The 27,311-nt window shown below is 43.4% G+C and overlaps 1 protein-coding gene across 10 annotated transcripts in view; it reads left to right on the top strand.

Annotated features, from left to right (window-relative positions):
• MYBPC1 (myosin binding protein C1) overlaps positions 1 to 27,311 on the top strand; it is a 116,226-nt gene that overhangs the window by 17,345 nt on the left and 71,570 nt on the right. For 5 of the 10 annotated variants that reach the window (XM_066591401.1, XM_066591406.1, XM_066591409.1 and 2 more), the window contains exons 2-4: positions 5,509 to 5,745; positions 10,811 to 10,858; positions 25,550 to 25,594. In XM_066591401.1, the coding sequence (XP_066447498.1) occupies positions 5,509 to 5,745; positions 10,811 to 10,858; positions 25,550 to 25,594 (330 nt within the window). The remainder of the gene's footprint in view (positions 1 to 5,508; positions 5,746 to 10,810; positions 10,859 to 25,549; positions 25,595 to 27,311) is intronic. The other 5 variants (XM_066591404.1, XM_066591405.1, XM_066591407.1 and 2 more) reach the window with 2 other exon arrangements.

The following is a 27,311-nucleotide window of genomic DNA, read 5'->3' on the forward strand; positions in this document are numbered from 1 at the left end:
CGGCTCTATTGAAAGCAATGAGCTGCCGGCGTACGCGGGATGAATTGTCGGGAAGAGCTTAAATATATAAGCCCTTCCCTGCAATTCATCTAGAAATGTGTAAAAATAAAAAATATATATATACTCACCTGGTCCCGGCAGAACGATGTTAGCCCATTGAATTCAATGGAGCCGGCAATACAGCCGACTCCATTGAAAGCAATGGGCTGCCGGCGATCGCGGGATGAATTGTCGGGAAGGGGTTAAATATATAAGCCCTTCCCTGCAATTTATCCAGAAATGTGTAAAAATAAAAAATATATATATACTTACCTGGTCCCGGCAGAGGAGTTCAGCGCGGCAGGCTGCAGTTCTCCTGAACTGCTCTGAACAGCTGTGAGTAGTATTCATTCATGAATGGGTGTGAGTGAGGGATGCCTCTGATTGGTCAGGCTGTGACCAATCAGAGGCATCTCATTCAGCAGGCGGGGATTTTAAATCCCCGGCTGCTGAATACTACTCACAGCTGTTCAGAGCAGTTCAGGAGAACTGCAGCCTGCAGCGCTGAACTCCGTCTGCCGGGACCAGGTAAGTATATATATATTTTTTATTTTTACACATTTCTGGATGAATTGCAGGGAAGGGCTTATATATTTAACCCCTTCCCGACAATTCATCCCGCGATCGCCGGCAGCCCATTGCTTTCAATGGAGTCGGCTATATTGCCGGCTCCATTGAATTCAATGGGCTAACATCGTTCTGCCGGGACCAGGTGAGTATATATATATTTTTTATTTTTACACATTTCTAGATGAATTGCAGGGAAGGGCTTTTATATTTAAGCTCTTCCCGACAATTCATCCCGCGTACGCCGGCAGCCCATTGCTTTCAATGGAGTCGGCTGTATTGCCGGCTCCATTGAATTCAATGGGCTAACATCGTTCTGCCGGGACCAGGTAAGTATATATATATTTTTTATTTTTACACATTTCTGGATGAATTGTAGGGAAGGGCTTATATATTTAAGCCCTTCCCGACAATTCATCCCGCATACGCCGGCAACCCATTGCTTTCAATAGAGCCGGCTGTATTGCCGGCTCCATTGAATTCAATGGGCTAACATCGTTCTTCTCTGCCACAGCTGTTACAGCTGTGGCAGAGGAGAACGATCTTTACGCTGACAGTGGGGGGGGGGGGGGGGTCTCACTCTTGCCGCTATTGTGGCTTAATAGTGGGACCTGGGAACTTGAGATGCAGCCCAAAATGTAGCTCCTCGCCTGCCCTATTCGTTTCTGTGTCGTTTCCATCACTTTCTTGTGTTTTGCAGATTTTCACAAATGAAAACCTTAGCGAGCATCGGCGATATACAAAAATGCTCGAGTCACCCATTGACTTCAATGGGGTTCGTTACTCGAAACGAACTCCCGAGCATCACTGAAAGTTCGACTCGAGTAACGAGCACCCGAGCATTTTGGTGCTCGCTCATCTCTAATAACCACACGTAGCTCCGAGCTCATCAGCTCCATATATTGTGCTGACCGGAAAACTAATTTGAGAATACATAAACCCAAGTAAATCTGAGCTGGTCAGAACTGAAATCCCCTGACCATCTGAGTAGGAGGACTTCAGGAGTTACAGATGGAAAGGAATGGAACCAAGGTAACACTAGCTGACTTATATATACTGGGGGATAGCTACATAATGAAGGAAAATAAAATTCACCAAAGTGGCTCTTTAACCTGCTTCACTCCTCCACTCAGTCAACTGTTTAGTATTTTAAAATACCATTTAGTAGATACAATTCCATCTAATATGGCTGCAATAAGGCAGCCCGACTGTTCATGATTTTTCCCATAAGGAACCAAATGTATAAATATGTCAACGAACAACAGACATCCATCATGTTTATTTTTACATTAAGTATTTCACGAGGTTGTCTTAAAATAAAAAAATCCCTACACACAAACAGCATATGGCATTATTTATGGTTGGTGAGGAAAAAATGATTAAAGATCTAAACCACCCAAATTTCATTTACATACCATAAACAGTTTAATTTGGTAGGAAGAGATAGCGGTAAGTGAGGTTTGAATACTTCCACGTTGTCATGGCCGAATGGTCAGCTCAGTGAAGTCAGCCCTAACCTGGACACCTGGATAAGACACATTTGGAGATCCCATTTGGTTTTCTATTGGCTTTTCTGGTATTCGACAGCAAGAATTGTACAGTTTACAGCTCTATTATTGCCTTTGAAAATACCTTATCCCTAACGTAACTGCGACAAACTACATTAAAGTCAATAGGCTCCAGCAGAGTTGCTGTAATAGTCCAATAAAATATAATATCCAGTGCAGATATGGATGGAAGATAAAAAATTCATGCTTTATTGTGACATTTTAAAACCAAGCCAATGTATAGTCTATGTTAGTAACCACTGAGACATTAAGGACGTAATCTCCTTAGTTGCAGCCCCAAGGACATTACACTCAAAACGTGTCAGGGGTCATTCACATGGACTATATGTTGGCTTAGTTTTATAATGTCACAATAAAGCTTCAAGTTTGTATCTTCCATATTTATGCTGGACATTACACTTTATTGGACTAATACACCGTGTTTGGAGCAGAGTCTTTTGGGGGATTGGTTCTTTGGAGCTGGCTGTTCCTTGTTGTTTCTAGCTCCAGCGGTATTTCCTGGCATCCTTTTGAAAGCGGGTCCAACGTAGCTGTCATGACTCATTTATAAAGCCATCATGCTAATGTGAACATAGCTTGACCTGAGACCAGGATAGGCAACTTCTCCAGCCAAAAATTCCAGCCAAGCCTAGTACAGATGAAAGAGGGTATAGTTTTTCATTGTGTGCCTTTCTACACAGTGGGGTCTGTTAAAGGAGTTTTCTGGGCCAATATTATCGATGACCTATCAGGACAGGCCATCCATAGCTGATTGACTAGGGTCCACTGCTTAGGACCAAGGTCGATCAGCTGATTGGGTTCTTGCTGAAAGCTCATCAACACACAGAGGTACAGAGTAGAAACAGTTAACTCCGACCTAATGTTATTGATTTTAATGAGATCACAAAATAACAAAAGTATTTTATGTTACATCGCCTTTAAGGTAACAACATCTAACATACAGTATTGGTTGACACATTATGTGAAAACAGAAGGGATTGCTCATAGCTTCCAATCATGTGACTGATTTAATTTGTCAATGGACTCTACAAAAATGAGAACTGGCATCTGATTGGTTGCTGTAAGTAATTGCCCTGTTTCTCTCTTGCATTACTTTTGATAAATCTTTTCCTTTGTATCTCTCAAAAACTCTTTGGTAGTTTAGTAGGAAATGTATCCCGATTCCAGAAAATATTCACAAGTCCGTCAGCAGATGTCACTTGTCTTAACACCTATTATTCCATTACCAACCATACAACATGCCTCACCTGATTGAATTGTTTTGCTAATCTGTTCAAAATCTCTAAGAATACTGAATTAAAGTCCTCTTATACAATGCAATTAAAATGGATAAGAGTAGAGATTAAGTGTTACAAGACCAACTATTTGTTTTAAAGAACCATCAATAACATTTCATATTGGTTTTTGGCCCCTGGCAGTACTTCATAGACAATATTTCATACAGTGTATATTAATTACAGTAACTATGATCCTGTTTGCGTTGCGCAGTTAATGTTTTTTCCTCCACATTGATATAGTTTTCTTACTGTACATGGTCGAAATGGTATCCGTGAGCCTTATGCAATTATTAAATGTACATATGTGCAAGGGCGTAACTATAGAGGATGCAGGGGATGTGTTACACCCGGGCCCAGGAGCCTTAGGGGGCCCATAAGGCCTCTCTTCTCCATATAGGGAGCCGAGTACTATGAATAAAGCATTAAAGTTGGGGGTCCTGTTACAGGTTTTGCATGGGGGCCCAGAAGCTTCAAGTTACGCCTCTGCATATGTGTATAATAGTGTCAGATAGAAGATGCTCCCTATACAGTGCCAGCCACAGTGTGCCCTTGATACAGTGCCAGGGGCAGTGTGTCAGCCATATTTTCTAGCCATAAAGTGCCAGCCACAGTGTGTCCCCAAAGAAATAGCCTCAATGCTCAGTATTTCTTGCCATCTTGCCCAAGTGTCATCACCTTGGGTCAAGGTTACTACTAGACATTGTGAGCATTGAAGCTACTTTTTGAGTACACTGTGCCACCAAACAGTGCCAGCCATAACTCTCATACCTCAGCTCTAGTATTGTTTTGCACATTGCCTCTGCACTTTGGCCAAACTTACGTCTTGATCGTATGGCACTGTTCATAGTCCTTCATTAAATACATTCATTGGGTGTACACTGCAGCCCATTAATTTCAATACACCACAAATAAGTCAAATAAACATGCTTTGTGCTCATAACTGTAGTCATTGTGAAGAAAAGGGGGAAAAAATGACAAAGCTGTTAAGCGGTGCTGAACAGATTGTAGGATCCAGGAGTAAAGTAAAATGTTCCTTTACTGATAGGTGATATGTTTTGGCATTGGACCACTGCATTCATTAGACATAATGCCTCGTGAAGGCACTGGTCCAAGGCCAAAAAGCATAGGCAACTAATAAAGGAACATTTTACTTCTGGATCCTACTATCGCTTTATATCCGTAGGATGGGCCATAATGTTAAAGTCCAGAAGATCCCTTTTAAACAAGTACTGATGTCATGTAGGAAATGTTCATAGTTTTTGTATGGATGCCTTAAAGCCATCCCTGAAACATATACTATCTTATTGCAACTAAAGATGAGCGAGCATACTCGCTAAGGGAAATTACTCGATCGAGCATTGCCCTTAGCGAGTATCTCCCCGCTCGGAAGAAAAGGTTCGGCTGCCGGCAGCGGGCGGGGAGCGGGGGAGAGCGGGGAGGAACGGAGGGGAGATCTCTCTCTCCCCCCCCCCCCTGCTCACTGCCACAACTCACCTCTCACCCGCACCAGCAGCCGAACCTTTTCTTCCGAGCGGGCAGGTACTCGCTAAGGACAATGCTCGATCGAGTAATTGTCCTTAGCGAGTATGCTCACTCATCTCTAATTGCGACCCAATAAGCATGTAGGCTTTCATATACAGTTTTCCATTGCAGATTTAACAGATTAACTTGAGAGTGCTTTACTGCTCCTTACAATTTGTCCATGCATAACTATAAAAAAAACAAGCTTTAATTAATACATTCCTTTAAACACATACTAACAGCTTTCATTATAACAATCCACTATTTTTGTCACAAAGATCATAAGACAAGTAGCATGTATACAGAAGAGCCCTGTCTGAGCTTCTTGGTAATTGCATCAGGGTATCTATCAGAATAGCTGTCATGAAAAAGTGAGTTTGGCGCTTGACTTTGCTGCACCTGTCATAAAGACTAATACAGCAGACAATCCTTTTGACGCTTAAACCATCTAAATATAGTGCTGAAAAAAAAACCTTGTATAAACACAGCTCCGTCCGTTCTGAAGGCAAGACAAGGTCTTTCTTTTTATATTTCAGGATCTACTTTCACTGAGCAACAAAAGACTGTACAAGTAGCAGGTGGTAGCAGAACTGAGATCACCACCCAGACTGTCAAGACTGGGGTGCAAGTCAAATGGCAGCAAGATGGAAAAAGCGAAAAGACAGTCAGCCAAACAGAGCACACAAAGCGTACAGTAATCGTTGATAATAAAGTCACCCATCAGGAGGAGTTTTCGGTTGTCAGTGGGGACGCAAAAGGTGGCCTTAAACAAGGTACGAGTACAACCACAAACAACATTTGTTAAAAACGTGCACTTTTCATGGTCATATCTAGAAAAGCACAAGTACACAAGTTCCACTTCAATGATTGGCCTCCTAAGAGTGTATCTTTGTAAATATATTGGGTTATGTAGCTTGTACCGATCCGTTGTACAACCGCAACCCCAAAAAAGTTGGGATGCTGTGTGAAATGTGAATAAAGGTAAAGAAAAAATGTAATGATTTGCAAATCTCCTAATCTTTTAACATAGACTACATCAGAAGCTGAAAGTGAGACATTTTTCCAAAAAATGAACTACTTCAGAAATTGATGGCAACAACACATCTCAAAAAACTTAGGACCGGGCCATGTCTGTCATTGTGTAGCAACCCCTCTTCTTTTACAATGACCGGTAAACATCTGGTGATGAGACCAGTTGCTGGAGTTTTGGGAGAGGAATGTTGTCCCCTTCTTGTGTAATGTAAGATTCTAGTTACTCGACAGTCCGGGGTCTTTTTTGTCTGATTTTTTGTTTCATAATGTGCCAGATGATTTCTATTGGTGAAAGTTCTGGACTGCAGGCGGCCAGTTCAGCACCCGGACTCTTCTTCAGTGAAGCCATGCTGTTGTGATAGATGCAGTATGTGGTTTAGCCTTGTCTTGCTGAAATATACTACGCCTCCCCTAAAAGAGACATTACTTGGATGGGAACATATGTTGTTCTAAAACCTCTATATACTGCTCAGCATTGATGATGCCTTTCAAGATGTATAAGCTACCTATGCCATAGGCACTAATGCAACCCTATGCCTTCAGAGATGCAGGCTTTTCAACTGTGCGCTGATAACAAGCTGGATGGTCCCTCTCCTCTTGAGTCTGCAGGAAACGGCGTCCGTTGCTTCCAAAAAGAATTTCGAATTTTGATTCATCTGACCACAGAACAGTTTTCCATTTTGTCCATTTTCAATGAGCTTTGGCCAAAAGAAGCCATTTCTGGCTTCTTCTTTGCATGACACAGCTTTAACTTGCATCTGTGGATTGCACAGTGAGCTGTTTTCACAGACAAATTTCTGGAAGCATTCCTGAGCCCAGGCAGTGATTTGCATTACAGAATCATGCCTGTTTTTAAAGCAGTGATGCCTGAGATCCCATAGATCTGGAGCAGCCATTATTGACAGTCGGCCTTCTCCTTCATGCACATGAATTTCTCCAGATTCTCTGAGTTTTTTTTTATATTATGTACCGTAGATGTTGGGATATTCAAATTTTTTGCAATTTTACTTTGAGGAATATTTTTCTAAAATTGGCTCATAATTTCTAGATGCAGTTTTTCACAAATTGGTGAACTTCAGACCATCTTTGCTTCTAAGAGACTCTGCCTCTCTAACATGCTCTTTTTATACATTGTCATGTGACTTAGTAGAAAATTGACTCTCCAGTCAGAGGTGTAACTTGGAGCTTCTGGACCCCAATGCAAATTCTGTGAGAGGGCCCCCAACTATAATGCTTTATTCATAGTACTAGGCTCCCTATTTGTAGAGGAGGGGCCTTATCCCCTATAGTTATGCCAGTGTCTCCAGCTGTTTTTCATTAGTACCACTTACTTTTCCAGCCTCTTGTTGGCTCTGTCCAAACTTTTTTGAGATGTGTTGTTACCCTCAATTTCTAAATGAGTTCAATTTTTTACATGAAATTGAAAATGTCTCCCTTTTAACTTCTGATATGTGTTCTGTTGTGAATACAATGTAGTTATATGAAATTTCCAAATCACTGCATTTTTTTTTCTTTACATTCCTTTACATTTTACACAGCATCCCAACCTTTTGGGAATTGGGGGTTGTACTTGGTCTGTACGGATCCCTTGTTATATTTATAGCTGTGGTGGCAATGCTGGTTTTCATTGAAGACAATCAACAAGTTAGTTCACAGACACATACAGTATGTCCCTTTTGAATTAGCTTCCAAAAAGTTAACATCCAACTGTTATTCTTTTAATGTGGTTTAGTGTTTTATCAATAACAGAGTGACAAATGTTCTGAGGCTAATTCAATTGTGACTACCAATATAGCTGCTCCTTTTGTTGTCACATTTGCAAAAATAACCACGACAATAAAACCAGAGAATGTCAATTTCTATGTAAGAAAAGCAAACTTTGGCTATAGCTCTGACTAGCAATTTACTGATAAATGGCACTTTTTAAATATGTTTGGGTGAAAATGCTCTATAAACTCAGTCTTGGTCCTTTGGGGCTTGTCTGGTTTAAAATCATTTTCAAATACCCTATTGGAGATTTCCCAGTTAATAGCAAGGTAGTCCCCATTCAAGACCATCACCTACTAGAGTGGAGAACAGTTCCATGGAGCATCATTGATTTCAATAGGTACTTTGAAATATTTTATTCTCTTCATGGTGGCAGAGCTGAGAAATTGAACATGTTTCCCCTCAGATTACAGCTGAGTAGTAGGAAACTCTGATCAGCTTGTTATCAAGGAACCTGCTACTTCATTGGAATATATTCGAATGCCCTGAAGTGTACTGGGCTGTGAAATCTAACGTGAAATCTAGCCTGTTCTCTATTACCTATTCTCAGAACTCCAAAACCTGTCTGCAGAGGATTTTGGATTTAGTGCCCCAACTCTTTTGACATAAGTTACAGCTGTTCTACTGTCCATGAAGAGCAATGCTCATAAAGGTAGAGGAGAATGGACAGTCCACAATTTTAGACCTAGCCATGCAGCTTTTAACTCTAGGACATTGATGTGCGGCTGCAGGTCGGAACCTTCCAGCATTCTCTAACTGTTTAGTCCTAGGTAATACCACACCATCCTTTTTAGGGATGCGTTTCTCACAGTAACATCTGAGGGACTTGGACTAATGGGGTCTGATTGAAGGGCATGCTGATAAATTAAAGGTCCATTTACATAGAGCAATGATCACTCAAAAATTGCTCAAATGACAGTTTGAGTGACAGTTTTGAGTGACCATCTTAGCATAACTCTAAGTAGCTAATTAGCTACTAAGAGTTATTTAGGCGGAGTGGGATACCACCACGTTAGCTCAGAGAACAATGCAGCTGTTTTGAATATGCAAACAGCTGCATTTTTCTCGGAGCTTTCAGCTGGTGTCCTGCTGAGAACTGCCAGCAGGATACCAGCTGAAAGAATGCTTTTAGCACCGCCCGCGAGATATCAGTGTGTGGCGCTGATAAGGCTCATTGCTAATTTCTAGCTGGCTAGAAATGAGCGATGAACGAACAGTGCACGATGGCTGTGCCTTTAGACGCAACAATTATTGCTCAAAAGGCGGCTTTTGAGCAAATTTTGAGCAATAACTATTGTGTCTAAATGGGCCTTAAGTCGCTCATTTTTCTCAAGACTTCTGAAGGAATGTGGAATTTTGCATTCCACAATTTGTTCCTGCAGAAGTGTCGCTAATCAGAGTTGAATTTGTCAACACCAAGATGGGACTGTTTTGTAGGCCGGTAAGGTAGCAACCAGTTTTCCTATTACACTTGCCATCTCTTTTCTTTTAGGGATACACTCTCTCACCATGTGGTCATAATTTCACATGAGCCTTATTTCTCTGAAGTGATGCAGTAGAGAACATGGCAGTGTCGATGGGAAAACCCCAAGAACATTAGTTATTTGAAAGTGGGTTAAGACTGACGTTTTAGGTTTATAGAAAACTCAACATCTGCAAATAGTTGCAGAATTTTTTCTACTAGGAAAGGGTCAACATTTGCATGTAATACTAGGAGATCATCAAGGTATACTGGAGAGGTGATTCCTGATATTCAGCGATGAGATACTAGAACCTTCATCACTCTCAAGAATGTGTAGGGGGCATTTTATGGACTGAACACCATCACGTTTCATTGGTAGAGTCTGCTCTTTCATGTGAACTGGAGCAAGATTCTGTATTTGCAGACTATAGAAATGGTATGGAACATGTCTATCCAGTCCATTTTTGTGAGGAACATGTCCCTTTGCAAGAGGTAGCAGAATTCCAAAGTGCCTTCCGTACGGGACTTTTTTGTTTTAAAAACTTGTTTAAAGCTTTTACGTCACTTTACTATAGGAAATATGTGACTTACTTATTCCTTTTGTCACTCCTTCACAAGAGATATTATTCCCTGAGCTGGGGGTTGTCTTTCGATTGGGATCCAGGCTCACTAGCGCATTGTACTGAGAATTTCTCTTTTGGAAGGAGAACTTTATTATTGGCAAAGCTAGGTCATTTTTCATCATGTTTATAACCCAAAGGTCTGATGAAATAGCTTCCTACTGAGCGATATAGGAATATGAAGGGTTTGGTAGTTCTGTGGTTACCTGAGATGGAACATGGAGTGATCCTCTGTACAAAAGGGCTTTTGGGACTTTTTGTGCTCTGCAATCGAGCGCTGAACCCTGAAATTGGCTGTAGCAGCCTGCGATGTACAATACTCAGGCTCTGTAGCCTATAAATATTACATCACAGAGAAGACCCAGAGCTGCAACACTGGACCTAGTGGGGAGCAGGGAGAGGTGAATATCAGCTTGTATGTTAACTTTACAGAGAGGAAGCTTCTTTAGATACAAATTGAATAAGTCAGAAAACCCCTTTAATGTTCAAAGCACATGTGAACCCCACACTTCCAATCTTATTGCCTTGATTTAAACACTTTTTGGCGGTTAGCTCTTGGAGAAGTGATTAACACAGAGGTTTGCCCTGTACAGTACATGTTTAATCAATGTGCTCATTTTTATTTCTTCATTTGAATAGATGTATACAGAGGGTTTTCTTTTTTACTCGGACTAGTAGTCCAAGTAAAATAAATCGAAGCGTTTCCTATTGTTGCCCGATTTTTGGACAAGAATAGCCACGGGATGTCCAAGTGCTGTCCGATGTGAATTGCGCCAGAGAATCTTGGGCGCAACTTTTAAATCAAATGTGCAAGTAGCCTAAATGTGAAAAATGTGAATTGTTGATTTTTGGACAAAATGTCATGCTTGTTTCTTAGATAGTTTTATTTAATATCAGAATTTGGGGCTGAGTATAATAGCAATTATATGTCATAAACTTCTATTCTATTTGTTACAGATGTGAAACTTAAAGAGAGCAGTGTGATTCCACCCCCTCCTGGAGAAGGTCAGTATACATAAAAACTACAAGGCACTAACCGGAGTTTTAGTGCCATGGAAATTGTTGCTTTCCAATAAGTAGTTTTCTGAGACATTATTGAGCTTACCCCCCCCCCCCCCCCCCGACCCCCTTCCTACATTGGAAGGTCCAGACAACATATTTAATGATATTAATTACACAATTGCTTTAGATTTTTTTTTAGTTTTTAATAATTTTGAGTATTCATTAATCAGATGGTATTATACTACTCTTTAAGTCGTACGTTAATTTTCTAGTACATGATCATATAAAAGTGAGAAACTACATGATTCCTGCTTCCCTGTGTTTAACCCCTCAAGGACACAACCCATTTTGGACCTAAAAACTATTTTTAGGGGATTTTCATCTCCACTTTTCAAAAGCCTTTTTTAATTTTCCCATCAGCATAGCCACATGAGGACTTGGCTTTTTTTATGAACTGTAGCTTTTATTCGTACCATTTTGGGGTAGATATGACTATTTTGATCACTGTGACTGTCTTTTTTTGGGTGGCAAAATAAACAAAAAATCATTTTGGCTTCTTTTTTTATGTTTATAATATTTGCCATGCGTGATGATAATTTAACACTTTAAACTTATTGTACGGGTCATTAATGGATGTGATGACGCCAAACATTTGGTTTTTTTTATTTTTTAAGCAAAAAGGGGAAAAGTGCACAAAAAAGGATTTTTTTTAACAATTCTTTTCATGATTCTAGAAAAGTGAGAAACTACATAATTCCTGCTTCCCTGTGTTTAACCTCTTAAGGACACAACCCATTTTCGCCCTAAAGATGCAACAATTTAAGGGGGATTTTAATCTCCACTTTTCAAAAGCCTTTTTTAATTTTCCCATTAACATAGCCAAATGAGGACTTGCTTTTTTTGTGACAAGCTACAGCTTTTATTGGTACCATTTTGGGGTACATATGACTTTTTTGATCACTTCGACTTCCTGTTTAATGGTAAAATAAACAAAAAATCATTTGGGCTACTTTTTTTGTTTCTAATATTTGCTATGCGTGATGATAGTTTAAAACTGTAAACTTATTGTACGGGTCATTATGGATGTGATGACGCCAAACATCTGTTTTTTTGTGTGTTTTTTTTTCTATCAAAAATAGGAAAAGTGCACAAAAGTTTTTTTTAACAATTTTTTTCATGCTTTTTTTCCCTTGTTTTACATTTTTTATGTCCCTGGACTTGAACATGCAATTTTAAGGTCGTTCATATCAAAAAACATCAATGCATTATTACTATTCCTGCCTATGAAAAGCCATATTGACAATTTTGGCAGATTTTGTTGTGGATTTTGGTGCAGATTTGCCACATATTTCACCCCTTTAATTTGAATTCAAGTGAAGGGGTACAATCTGCTGCAGATAAGTATTAAAATCTACAGCAAATCAGCAACATATGAACACACCTTTAGGGCCTACTTACACGGCCATAGGCGTTTTATGTGCGCCCACCGGCGCCATACAAAATGCCTGAACGGCAAAGGGCCTGGCGCATATACGGCAAGGTCACAATGTCGTGGGGCCTGGAAAGACATTACCCCTTCCCTCCCCCTTGCTGGCTCACCTACTCTCTACTGCCCTCTGGCTGTTTGCAATAGCAAGAGGTGGGACGGGGTTGGAAGTAAAGCTCCCGCTAAGCTAAGCTCCCGCCCCCTCCCATTGCAAACAGCGGCAAGGGGTGGAGAGGAGAAGAGAAGGGGAAGGGAGTTTAGCAGTCATGCTGCTAAACTCCCTCCCACCTCCATTCTCTGGCAGCTAACATAGTCTCCCATAGGAATCTATGCAGCTGCCGCCACAGGCGTGGACGCGCCTGGTGGGGCGCCTTTACGCCGCCGTAATACACCACTGTGCACTGATGCATTGTAAGCCAATGCATCAGAGGGGCAGCGTATATCGGCCGGGAGTGAAAACCCAGACGATATGCACCCGTGTGAATAAGCCCTTCCAGCAGATTCTAGAATGGTGAGAATAAATACCTTCACACACAATCTCAAGGTGAATTAAAACAGTTAATTAAGTGACAAGGACAAAAACATACATACTAGTAAAATATATCATCAAGAGATACATAGATAACAAGCAAGATAGCAAAATATATCAATGATGCATAACTATACAAAATATACAAAAGTATATCAACAAGATACAAAGAAACAAGCGGGCTACACATTTATCTTACATTATCTAGATTCCTTATGCATGCAATTTATGGCAAATTCCTGTATGCTAAAGGTATTCAATATCATCCAATCCCCCTTAATAACTAATCATGTGGTGATCTCTAGGATTCACTCAGATGTAGCAGATTTTGGTAGGGATTTTCCATTGTGGGAAATTCACACCAATTCAGCCTGAGGGCTCTTTCACACGAGCGTATATCGGCCACTGTTTTCACAGCTGGTCGATATACGGGAAGATCTGATGCATTCAATGCATCAAATCACATGACCGTATTCCCATGGTGTAAAAGCGCCCAGCCAGACCAATATAGCGCCAGGCGCTTTCACAAGGGACTGATAAGATAGTCCTGGAACTCTCTTTCCAGCCGGAATACGCTGGCTGGGGAGGGGGCACATGCTTAGCCCCACCCCCGTCCCGCTCACTCCCATTGCAAACAGCCAGAGGAAAGGAGAGAGGAGGTGAGCCGGCGAGGGGGAGGGAAGAGGAGGCAACGGCATTATGGCCTTGGCAAATATGCGCCAAGGCCTATGCCATCTGAACATGTGCACAAACGTTAGATTTGTGCGCCCGTTCACACGTTTTTATGGCGCCGGCGGGCGAATGTAAAAACGCCCTAATGAAGGAGCCCTAATGCAAACATGCCCTTATTCAGGAACTCCTTTGTCCACACATTGTAAAATCACAACTTAAGTATACATGATTGCTACTTCAAAGAGCCCCTTTCACGTCCTTTGATGAGTGAAGCCGGCTACTTACTTTTACAGCCGTTTTTGTTTTCTACTAGCCACTCCCCATGTATCCACAACCACTGCTGTTAGTTTCGGAGCACAATATGAGAAAATTGTCATGTGGGTGGTCTCCACTGCCATGACAATGAAATGTAACTTAAACCATTGAGGTGTCCAGTATCCCTGCTGACACCGTGGATACGACAAAGCATGCAAGGGAGTACTGTACTGGCAAATTAGCAGCATAATCTAACATTTTGTATTGATATACAGTGAGCCTCATTTATTAAAACTGTCTAAAAGAAAACTATCTTGTTGCCCATAGCAACCAATCACAGCACAGACAGCTATCATTTTTTCAGAGCAATTTCAGTAATAAAAGCTGAGATCTGATTGGTTGCTATGGGCAACTAAGATTGTTTCTCCTTTAGATAGTTTTGAATTGAGGCTCAGTGGGCTTTAGCTATATTTTTTATGAAAAAAACTTATTTTTCATTGGAATTGTATGTGAGCTACAGCAGGCACTTGTAATTACTATATAGTCTGTCCACGCTATCTTAACAGTAAAACACAATTGCACATGCACAGGATTTGCCTGTTTGCGTTGTGAATTGTCTGGTAATCTACTATACAAATTTGTTGGAGCTTTTTGCAAAATTGGGTAAAAAGTGTAATATTTCACCTTGTAAATGGGGTAATGTTGAAGTGTTGCTTCAAAATACTTCAATGACCCAGAATAGGTTGGAAATTATTCAGAAATCAATATTTGCATCCTGGATAAGTAAAAAATAGAGATTTGGTTTAGGACTTGTTGGGGAACAGAAAGGGGTGCTGTGGAAGGAAACAAATCACCAGACCTAGGGATGACCAATAACTTTTACAACTGTGCTGTAAAAATCAGAAGGCATGCTGCAAATCTCTGAAGCTGCAAATGAAGCAAAATGATATCAAGCTAAGGCCTTTTTTACATGAGCCTATATCGGCCGCTGTTTTCACGGCCGGCCGATATATGCTACTATCTGATGCATTGGATTCCAATGCATCAGATCACACAGCTGTGTACCCGCAGCGTGAAAGCGCCCGCTGGGCCAATATAGCGTTGTGCACTTTGATACCAGCCTGCAAAGATAGTCCTGGACCTATCTTTCGGGCTGGAATACGTCGGCTGTTACATGGGCTCCTATGGGAGCCAATGACAGCGTCCGGAAAGGGGAGGTGTGACTGCTTAACTCCCTCCCTCTTTTCTCCTCCTCCCTCCTCCCCTCCGGCTGTTTGCAATGGGAGCTGGTCCGCCCCCTCTCATTGCTGGCTGCGGACAAGAGGCGTGAGCTTAGCTCCGCCCCATCCCGTCCCCTCCCATTGCACACAGTTGGATGGGAGGAAAGAGGAGGTGAGCCAGTGAGGGGAAAGGATAGGAGGCCCAATGGCATTGTGGCCTTGGTGTATATGCACTAGGGCCCGTGCCCTCTGAATGGGTACACAAACATTAGATTTCACAAGTTTTTACGGCGCCGATGGGCACATGTAAAAACGCCTATGGCCGTGTGAAGGAGCCCTGAGCTGCAGGACTGTTGTGAGGAGGCAATGCTATGCAGATTACCAAGTTTATCGATGCAGGAAGAAGCAGCTTTTGAATCCCACAGATGAAGGCTAAATGCCATACTTGGGTCAAGCCGTTTAAGAATTGGAGTTCCAAAGATTGGGAGAGAGCGTGCTTCTCTGATGAGTCAGTAGTTGAAATGATGGATGATTGTTGCTTTTATGTAAGGAGAAAGCCTTGAGGACTGCGTTGTACCAAAAGCTAAACATCCAGACAAACTCATGGTCTGGGATGTTCTCTCGGTATAGGGTCTATCTAGGTTGTCTGCACGCTGTAAAAGATGTGATTGAGAATCATCTGTGTAATTAGCTCAATGATTGATTTCTGGACAGCAACTGTATTTTTATGCAGGATGGAGCTCTCTGCCAGATGGCAAAAAGTGCAGTGCATCTGTTTAACAAATCTGGACGTAAAGTGCTTTAATGGCCGGGTAATAGTCCAGAGATGAACCCAATAAACAACATTTGGTGCAATCTTTAAAGACGACATGGACTCTGAAGGGCCTGTAACCAACAAAGTTAACTATTTGAGAGACTGTTGAAAATCTGATTCCACCATCCCAAAATAAGGCATGATCATAAAATCCATTTAAAGAATGCTGGACAGGTCAAAAGCACTATTAAAACCCAAATGGGGGCACTTAAAGTACTAAAATATGTTGTTTGATGTTGCTTCTGTCTACTATTTTACTAATGAAACTCTTTTCTTTAAAATTCACTTTAGACTAAATTTTAAGAAACTTATTGCAAGAATGCACCGATACTATTATAATGGCCAGTGATGTAGCTGGGTTGTCCTTATTTTAGTAGACTTGTAGCTGTTCTTTACTCATATATAGTTAGTTTAGCGCCAGAGGTGTAACTTGAAGCTTCTGGGCCCCAATACAAAAACTGTAAAAGGGCCCCCAACTATAATGCTTTATTCATTGTACTGGGCTCCCTATATGGAGAAGAGGGGCCTTATGGGCCCCCTAAGGCTCCTGGGCCCGGTTGCAACCGCATCCCCTGCATCCTCTATAGTTACGCCCCTGTTTAGCGCCATATAGAGTAACAAGTTGTCCTTTTAATTAATCTTTTTCTTTTCTTTTGACCCACTCACTTATTTTGCCCTTTTTAGTAATTTGATAAATAATCAGTAACCATAGAGACACATGGGTCTGCACAGTGGCTGTAGATTGAAAATAATCTTTGATTTCTAATTAAGATAATTTTCAAAGTTGCTTATTCTTTCATTTTAGATACATTGCAATAGTGTATTTATGTTTAGCGTATACGACAGGAAATTTCTGGGTGTTTATGGCGACCATATTCATAGGGCCACATTTACCCAATATAGGTGAAAAAAGTATGACCAATATAACCCATTTTTCTGCATCGAATATCATAGTCAACTAAGCTATCCAATACAAATGAAGACACTAGTAACCAGAAATAGTTATTTTTTACATTTTGTATAATGAAACCCTAGGGTCATCGAATGTCTATACAGAAGCATACATCCAATGTATATGTCTAGAAATACTCTCAATTAGAGATGAGCGAGCATACTCGCTAAGGGCAATTACTCGATCGAGCAGTGCCCTTAGCGAGTACCTGCCCGCTCAGAAGAAAAGGTTCGGCTGCGGGCGGGGAGCGGCGGGGGAGAGCGGGGAGAAATGGAGGGGAGATCTCTCTCTCCCTCCCCCCCCACCCCACTCACCCCTGCTCACTGCCGCAACTCATCTCTCACCCGCGCCGGCAGCTGAACCTTCTCTTCCGAGCGGGCAGGTACTCGGTAAGGACAATGCTCGATCGAGTAATTGTCCTTAGCGAGTATGCTCGCTAATCTCTACTTAGTCTCTACTCTATCTCAGGCCTTAGTCAGACGGGCGATTTTTTTGCGCGATTTGCGCATGCGCATGCGTCCGGCGATTTTATAAAACCATTGCTTTGCAATGGTATCGGACACATGAGCGCTTTTTATGCGCTCGTCCGATAAATTATAGAACAAAAAAACGCAGATCGCACCTATCTGCGATCTGCGATTCCTGTTCTCTTCTCTATATGCGCTCAATGGGGCCGGCGGCAGCAGCGCCGACCCCATTGAGAACATATAGAAGACAAATCATTCTTCTCTGCCACAGCTGTAACAGCTGTGACGGAGAAGAACGATGTTTGCCCATTGAATTCAATGGAGCGGCAATACAGCCGCTCCATTGAAAGCAATGGGCTGCCGGCGTGCGCGGGGTGAATTGTCGGGAAGGGGTTAAATATATAAACCCTTCCCTGCAATTCATTCTAAAATGTGTTAAAATAAAAAAAAATTGTATACTCACCTTTCCGCTGCAGCCGGAGTCCAGCCGCGGCCGCTGTCAGTTCTCCTGAACTGCTTCTTTGCACTATTCAGCCGGCGGGGCTTTAAAATCCCCGCCTGCTGAATGATCTGCCTCTGATTGGTCACAGCCCTGACCAATCAGAGGCTGAAAACACTCACACACCCATTCATGAATTCATGAATGGGTAAGTGACTGCTGCCTCTCAGCGCTGAGCCAATCAGGGGCAGGTCTGACTCACATCCATTCATGAATTCATGAATGGGTGTGAGTGAGGCATGCCTCTGATTGGCTCAGCGCTGAGCCAATCAGGGGGCAGGTCTGACTCACACCCCCTTCACACCCACTGCAGGACGGCCGCGGAGCTCCGGCTGCCGAGAGAAGGTGAGTATACAATTTTTTTTTTATTTTAACACATTTTAGGATGAATTGCAGGGAAGGGCTTATATATTTAAGCCCTTACCGACAATTCATCCCGGGCTCGCCCGCAGCGCATTGCTTTAAATGGAGGCGGCTCTATTGCCGTCTCCATTGAATGCAATGCGCTGGACAGCTCCGGCCCGTTTCTAATGAAACGCGGCTAGGAGCAGATTTTCGGGCGATTTGCGGGCGACTTGCGCGCACCGGTCACGCGATTTGCGGATGCGCATCCGTCATGCGATCCGCAAATCGCGCGAAAAAACGCCCGTCTGACTAAGGCCTCAATGTATACCTCCAACTGCAAACTCAAATGCATTGCGAATTGAGTCTTGTTGCATTTTAATTGCAATATTTACTTGCAAAATTTGTTTTCAAAATGGTTCAAGTTCAGAACTGGGCAATGCCAGCCTGCCAATATACTAAGGACTATTGCTGCATTTCCACAAGAGAAATGTGGAAAAAAATGTTGCAAAGAAATGACTAAAGTTTTTAATAAGTACCTTTAACTTTCTTAGAAAAGCCTGACTGCTATTTCTATGTGAAATTAGAAGCTACCATATACTCTCCAAAAGTATCCAAACATGACCTGAGTTTCTAGAAAAACAATTGGATTAGCACTTCTGGGAATGGCATTGTTTGATAATTGATTTGTTAACAAACCCCATAGAGGAACAATGATAATGATTTTTTTGTTTAACATCCTCTAGATTATCTGCAAGAGTAGGTATAATAATAGTTTAGCCTCATGTGTCTGCTTGTTACTTGTGAAGCAGACCTATTAATCCCATCCGAGGAATGGCATGAAACATGAAAGCATATTTGTTGGCCTAATCCAAGTGCCAGTTGTCCTATTGAGACAAGCATTTTATAATTAATCTATTTCATGTACTGTTTGATGTCTCAGATTAAATTAGCCCAACACTGTACATGTCAAAACGACAGTTTTTTGGTCTATTCAGCACTGCTGTAAGAATAGACAATTGTATAATGAATTATATGTTCACTTGGGAACTAAGACCTGGGATCTAAAACCAAGTTAGGTCTGCCCCTAGTAGCAGATTCTACTTAGATTTCTTGACAGCTTGTAATACCATGGCACTTGAGAGACTGCCACAACCACTGGAATGTGTGACTTAGGGCAGAATGCCAGTCATAAATGTACTAATTCTTAGCACAACACTTTACCAGTGACACCACTGATTTGTGCTGTAACAGTGCCGTGTCATGTGTCGAAGCCACAGTAGGCAAGTTTACTGCTAGCCCCAGACATAGAGTAGAGGGGGCAATGAGTGCTGAAAAATGGCTTACTTAAAGCGAATCTGGCCCCAGGTTAATGTTGTGTGAACTGTGAGCAATATGAACTTGGTGCTGGCAAAAATGTCTAAAATGCTGCAGCACCTCAAAAAATAAATAAATAAATAAAATATATTAAAAAATCTGCTGGGAACGGGACTAGGATTCTCTTAAAATATTATATTACTGACCTGTTATCATTAGTGATGAGCGAGCATACTCGCTAAGGGCAATTGCACGAGCGCGCATTGCCCTTAGCGAGTACCTGCCCGCTCGAGACAAAAGGTTCAGGTGCCGGCGGCGGGCAGGGAGCTGCGGAGGAGAGATCTCTCTCTCCCTCTCTCCCCCCTGCTCACTGCCACTACTCACCGCTCCCCCGCACCGCCACCCGAACCATTTGTCTCGAACGGGCAGGTACTCGCTAAGGGCAATGCTCGCTCATCTCTAGTTATCATATTCTGGATGTTTCTGCAATTATTCAGTTTATTCAGCATAAAACTGACGGATAGTGTGGAACATCCCAAAACCAAAAGCCGAAGACTGAGGAAAGATCATGTTAGAAAACTAGCATCAGATTTTATTTATATAGCGTTGTATTTGGAGTTTTCTACCTGAAGCTTCTCTACTCCCTAAAAGCCCATTTACATGTAACGATTATCACTTAAAATTCATTCAAATGACTGAAAATGAGTGATAATTATTACTTTTTGTTTGAATGATGATTTTACGGTTAACTTAAAATCCATCGCTCAGCCACTGAGAGATAAAGCAAACACATTCATCTTTCAATAGACCTGTTCTCCCAATGACATTTTTACACTAGCCAGAAGAGAACAATGGAATGTGCAGTAGCTGTTCACACAGCTGGGCGTGTTTTTAAACACAGGCTGGGCTGTGCAAACAACTTGAGCGGGCCTTTTTACATGCAAATGAAGATGATTAAGTGTTAATGGTCATTAAAACTTTATTCAAATAGATTGCTAAATCTTTCAATCTTTCAGTCGTTTGAAAGATTATCTTTTCGTGTAAATGGGCCTTTACAAAAAATCACCGAAGGGACAAAAGGGTTCAATAACGACTTATGGAACACCTTGTGAACCCTCCACGTAGCTGGCAACCTCAGTTTGTAGGCGAGCGGGTTCACCACCCGCGTGATGACAAACGGACCCACGTAACGTGGCGCCAGCTTCAGGGATGGAATCCCTAATTTGAGATTTTTAGAAGACAGGTATACCTTCTGTCCCACCTTGTAAGGTTCAGATACAGACAGGCTCTTAGCACTACGCAACTGCATACGAGTCCCCGCTGCTTCCAAGTTTTTCTGTACCTCTTTCCATACTCCCCGAAGCGTATCTGTGGCGACATCAGCTGCAGGACAGACCGAGGGAGTAGGGATTGCTGTAAGGAAGCGAGGATGCTGACCGTATACACAGAAAAATGGAGATACCCCAGTGGAAGAACAAGGGCGGTTGTTTAGTGCAAACTCTGCCAATGGCAGGAACTCTGCCCACTGATGAGCATTTTCGCTAGCAAACAACCGTAAATATTGCACTAAATCTTGGTTCTTCCGCTCAGTCTGACCATTATTTTGCGGGTGGAATGCTGAAGAGAAGGAAAGCGACGTTCCCAAGTTTCTGCAGAAGGCACGCCAAAACTGCGACACAAACTGAACCCCGCGATCAGATACAATATTTTGGGGAACCCCATGTAGGCGAATTATTTCTTTTACAAAAATCTTGGTGAATTCTTTTGCCGACGGTAGCTTCTTTAACACCACAAAATGTGCCATCTTTGAGAACCGGTCGACCACCACTAAGATAATGGTGCACTTCTGGGATTCTGGTAGATCAGTGATGAAATCTACCGATAAGTGCGACCATGGACTGGTAGGGACCAGTAGCGGTCTCAGGGGATCCTCCGGAGGACGCCACTGACTCTTATTGCGAGCACAGACCGAGCATCCCCTAACAAAGTTGCGGATCTCCTGAGACACGCCTGGCCACCAGAAGTGTCTGGAACAAAGATCCAGGGTCCCCTGAAACCCTGGATGCCCTGCGAGAACCGACGAGTGAGATTCATCCATGACTCTAGGACGTAGGGTCTCTGGCACAAACCATCTGCCCTCCGGCACCCCCGAAGGAGCGTCCTGCTGAGCATCCTGTAGTTGAGGGACGACGTTAGACTCTACAGCTGCCACCACCACGCCAGGGGCTAAGATATTCTCGGGGGTCATAGTCTCACTATCCGGCACCCCAAAACTCCCTGACAGGGCGTCCGCCTTCACGTTCTTCTCTCCTGGGATGTATGTCACAACGAAATTAAACCTGGCGAAGAACAACGCCCACCTGGCTTGACGAGCTGTGAGTCTTTTAGCATTGGCGAGATATACCAGATTCTTGTGATCCGTATACACGGTAATTGGGTGTCTAGCACCCACAAGATGGTGTCACCACTCTTCCAGAGCCCATTTGATAGCCAATAATTCACGGTTACCCACGTCGCAGTTGCGTTCTGCTGAATTAAACTTCCGCGAAAAGAACGCACATGAACTATACCCAGATCTCCCACTGACTTCCTGCGACAGTACTGCTCCTGTCCCCACTTCAGACGCATCTACCTCAATAAAAAAGGGTAGTCGTGCGTCCGGCTGTATTAGCACTCGTGAATGCCCTCTTTAGATGACTAAAGGCCTCTAGGGCTGCAGGTGACCATTTTACCAAGTCGGCCCCCTTCTTAGTCAGGTCGGTCAGGGGTTGAGCAATAACCGAGTAATTCCTAATGAATTTGCGGTAAAAATTAGCGAAACCTAAGAACCGCTGGAGAGCCTTGAGGTTGTCTGGTCTGACCCATTGGGAGATTGCTGCCACTTTATCAGACTCCATCTGAATCTCCGTGGGTGAAATTACATAACCAAGGAAGGATACTTGTTTAGAACCAAATGTGCATTTCTCTAACTTGACAAAAAGTTGATACTCGCGCAACCGGGTCAGGACCAACCTCAGGTGCCGCACATGTGAATCCCAGTCTGGCGAGTACACCAGAATGTCATCAAGATAGATGACCAGAAATACCCCCAGGAAGTCGTGAAAGACCACGTTCATAAAACCCTGAAACACAGCGGGGGGCGTTACAGAGTCCGAAAGGCATGACCAGACATTCAAAATGTCCTAACGGGGTGTTGAACGCCGTCTTCCATTCATCTCCCTCTCTAATGCGAATTAAATTGTAAGCTCCCCGCAAGTCCAGTTTGGAGAACCAGTGGGCCCCTACCACCTGATTTGACAAGTCAGGAATTAGGGGCAAGGAGCACTGGTTCTTCACTGTGATTTTATTCAAGGCCCGATAATCCACACAAGGTCTTAGTGTCCCATCCTCCTTCTCTACAAAGAAGAGACCTGCCCTGGCAGGGGACCTGGATGGCCGGATATGTTGGTTGGCCAGAGCCTCTGAGATATAGGACTTGAGGGCCTCATGCTCACGGCCTGAAAAATTGAAAATGACTCCCCTAGGGATGGGACTGTCGGGAGTCAGATCAATACCACAGTCCCACTCCCTATGAGGAGGCAGAGCCTTACACAGTTTTTTGGAGAATACATCCTGAAAGTCTGACAAATACTCCAGAATGAGCACAGTATCTCCGGAGCACACAGCTATAGTAGACAGGTGACTATGACAGGATGATCCCCACTGAGTCAATTCCCGAGTGGACCAATCAAACTGGGGATTGTGCAGTGCCAACCAGGGCATACCAAGCACCACATCAATCGACATTTTTTCCATAACCAGAAAATACAGTTCTTCTGAGTGGAGAATCCCCACCGTGAACTGTAATCCTGGGGTCCTCCATCATACCAGGCCTGTAGAGAGAGGGGTAGCATCAATACTGGTAAAATGAATTGGCGTCTTCAGCGCCACAAATTCAGCCATCAGGGATCGGACAAAACACAGGCTTATCAAGTTAGCGGCGGCTCCGGAATCAATAAACGCCTGTCCTGATCAGGAAAAATCCCGGAATCTGACCTGACACGGTACCAAAAGCTTAGGAAGTACCTGAAGTCCTAGGCGATCCTCCCTACAATCACCTAGGACTCGGAGTTTTCCGCCGGTTCCGGCTGCGAGCGTTGAGACCTCAGTGGGCAGGTTATCACCCGATACCCAGCATTCCCCCAGTAGAGGCAGAGACGATGCAACAATCGGATCCAGCGTCGCTCTTTGGGGTCCAACGGATCCACCTCCATCGGCTCGGGAACAGAGACGGGTAAGGAAGAAGAGGGACGAGGGAAAACGACCTCTCTGACTCTACGGACCTGCCTGTCTTGCTTCCTAGCCCTGAGCCTTCTATCTGCCTTCACCGCTAGCTCCATAGCCTCCCTTAAAGACCCGGGAACGGGATGGGAAATTAACAGGTCTTTAACTGCGTCCGAGAGGCCCTGCAGAAAAACGTCTTTCAGAGCGCTATCGTTCCATGCCGTATCCCCCGCATAGCATCTGAAGTTGGAGCAAAAATCCTCCACACAAAGCGACCCCTGATGCAATGCCAACAGCCGCGAAACCGCCAACCCCGCTCGGTCCGGTTCGTCGAAGATACCCCCGAGTTCCTGGAAAAAAGGAGTCCACGGACTGTAGGCAGGAGGAACCCTCAGGGATGGAAAAAGCCCAGGTCTGGGCTAAGCCCCGCAGCAGGGACATTATAAGCCCGACCCTCTGGGCTTCCGACCCGGAAGAACGGGGCCGCATCCAAAAAAATAAGCGACATGCCTGTTGGAAAACAAAAAATTTGTTCCTCTCCCCAGAGAACACCTCGGGAAGAGGGCACTTAGGTTCTGGGCTGGTTGAGGCGTCCGAACCCTGCGACGACCCTCGCTGCTCCTGGGCTGCCATACGGGCGGATAAATCCTGGACCACCGGCACCAGGGCTTGCAGCTGGTTTGCAAGGGCGCTGATCGCCTCCATGAAAACGGTTTAAAGGGCCAGTTATTATGCTACGGCACTCTGCCCCCTGAGCGCCAGGTGGGGTGCCCTGATCTTCCCGCACCCCACTGTCCCTGCCTACTTGCCTCGGCCCTGGCTAACCCCAGGCGGACAACTGGACGGCGGTCCCTGCACTGGCTAGGGACCTGGCGACTGACAAGATGTGACTGACTGATGGGGGAACAGAGTGCCGACAGAGAAGGCAGATGGAAATGACCAACCGAACATACAGAGAAAGCAAAGCTGGAAATGGAAGCTGACAGGCAAACTAGAGGCTGAACTGAGACTTAGCTGTAGACAGGACTGACTAGATGCTAGCAGAACCAATAACTGGCAGTGAGCTCAGATCACTGTCAGCCTTATAACTGCAAGCCTCCGCCCAGGGGCGGAGAGTGGGATGAGCCGACTCTCCCACTGCTGCATAAGAAAGGTGGATGAGTGCGGGCGGCACCCTACAGGCGGACACACCCACGCCGCTGAACACTGGCTGCTCCACGCCGACGGGAGAGCCCCGACTCCAGAGCTCCAGGACGCCAGAGCCGATACTGGAGCAGCGCGCGCAGACCACAGGACCCTGCGCTGCCCTGCATGGTAACAGTTTCCTTTAAATGAGAGGTGTTATTTTAAAAAATCAGTCAATGAAAAATAATGAGGAAATTGGAGACACTTGCTATAAACCAATAGGAAATTGCCAGTGTAGGGGCAAGCATGGTGGCTCAGTGGCTAGTACTGTTGCCTTGCAGCACTGTGGTCTTTGGTTTCAATCCAACCACAGAGCAACATCCGAATAGGTTTTGTTCTATCTTCCTGCACATACATGATGTGATTTCATTCTAGGTATTTAACTTTCTCTTCACCTTTCAAAAACTTATGAAAGATTGCCCTAAGGTTTATGTGTTTGGGATATGGGCATTGGATTGTGAGCATGATGTTACACGGGGATTGATGTGAGTGAAGATAATCTGTAATATCACTTATAGATATAAGAAAGTTGACTATGCCACAGATTCGCTATATTGGTTGCGCTTTAGTGTTTTCATCTTAGAAAGTGTCCAGTTTCCTGCAACGTGCCAGCACCTCCAGCTCAGGAATAAGTATGTAGATCACAATTACAAGTTTATTTTTTCTAAATCTGGAAAAATAATTTAATCCCAGCAGAAGAAACCAAACCAAATGATGAAGTTCCTGAAAAGCAGAATGGTGAGTGGTGCCCGATATGCATTTTGGGTTAAGTAGAGCATTTAGTGGACGGTAGTGGGTCAGTTTGAATTTTGCACAATTTTGTTTTTCATGCATGATGACACCATTATGGGATGTTGTGCATCTTTCATGCATTAGCATTTTTTTTTTGCCTGTGAGGGTTTTTCCTATCTGGTACATTTATGCCATGTATCAGTATTAACCCTTTCCAATCCACTGTCTGTTGTCTAAAGACATTATCCTTTAAGGCTGTACAGCTCCGATGTTGGGGGACATCTGTCGGGGTTCTCTTACTGTATATTGCCAGCCTTTTTGCTGTTGGAGCCTATCCAACGTGTCACCTCATGCAGTACTGGCTTTAGCCAGCAGATAGCGCCATTGTATAATGGCAGAAAAAGAATAACCCCCCTAGGAAAACCAGGATACAAATTGGATTGGAAAGGGTTAAGGTCTTGTGACCTCCATTCATTGATTCTGCAGTCCCCATATATTTCAATAAAGGCATGGTTGTGCATGCAACAGCATCTCTCCATTAAAGCCTATAGCACTCACAGAAAGACTAAAGGAAGTAGCACTTGGCTCATTCCTTAGCCTTCATTGACTTCAATGGAGAGGAATGTTTGCAAGATGCAAATATCCTTTTAATGTCTCTACGTTCTCCTGTTACACTTACAAAAAGCATGTGGAAATATGCATGCATTTTCTATTGAACTATTTCCTGATATCATGCAGGTTAAAAACATTTGTCTAAATTAATCTGTACAAGCTGCATATATATTTGAAAAATGCTCTTAAAAGATGAAAGCGAACCTGTCACCAGGTATGAGTACCATAGCACCATTTATTGCTATGGGAGTGTTTGCACACTGCATGCCAGCAGCGGTCTGGCTGTATGGTCCGCACTGACTTTCGAGGCTAACAGCGCTGGCTCAAGGAGTCCTGTAAGTATAAGAAATATCTCCCCGGATTTTAGGGAACCTGCCGTAGGAGCACCATAACTTAGTTTATGGTGCTCATACCTGGTGACAGGTTCCCTTTAAAGTGTGGCATCAGTGGTTAGCATTATTGCCTTGCAGTACTCGGTTCCTGTATGTTCTCCCCGTGTTTGTATGGGTTTCTTGTGGGTACTCCAGTTTCCTCCTGCACTAAAAAACCATACTAGCATATGTTGGTGCTATATGAATACATATAATAATAATCCCCCTGAAAGAACAGAGCACCTCTCTTTAATTAGTCAAATATGCAGCACAGGTTGAATGAAAAATACTTGCCTATCTCCTGCTCTCCGCAATTCAAAAGCACCAAGAGGGCTAACTGAGATGCTGATTGTCCAAGAGAAAGCAGACAGAAAACTACATGGCATATTCTACCAATTGCAGTGAGAATTGTGCATCCGCAGTCTGTAGTGTGAGAATATATAGTGGCCATACTATGCACCCACCATTTCTTAAAGGGGTATTCTGACCTTTTCAATAACTCCAGTAATGGCTCCATTGGGATAAAAATAACAGATGGGCACATACCTTTCAAATCCTCTGCCACTCTGGAGCTGAGAGTTTAGTGGTCCCTTAGGTCATTGCTGTGGGCAAGTGAATAGAAACTATCAACGCAGGAGAAGTTATGGAAAACCCCTTGAAAGATCTTTGCACAATCTGTAGTTTGAAGGGCAATTTTTGGATGATAAATGCACTTTCGTATAATTCAATTTATGCTGGGC

The sequence above is a fragment of the Eleutherodactylus coqui genome, chromosome 2 (assembly GCF_035609145.1).
Source record: "Eleutherodactylus coqui strain aEleCoq1 chromosome 2, aEleCoq1.hap1, whole genome shotgun sequence".
NCBI classification, from domain to species: domain Eukaryota; kingdom Metazoa; phylum Chordata; class Amphibia; order Anura; family Eleutherodactylidae; genus Eleutherodactylus; species Eleutherodactylus coqui.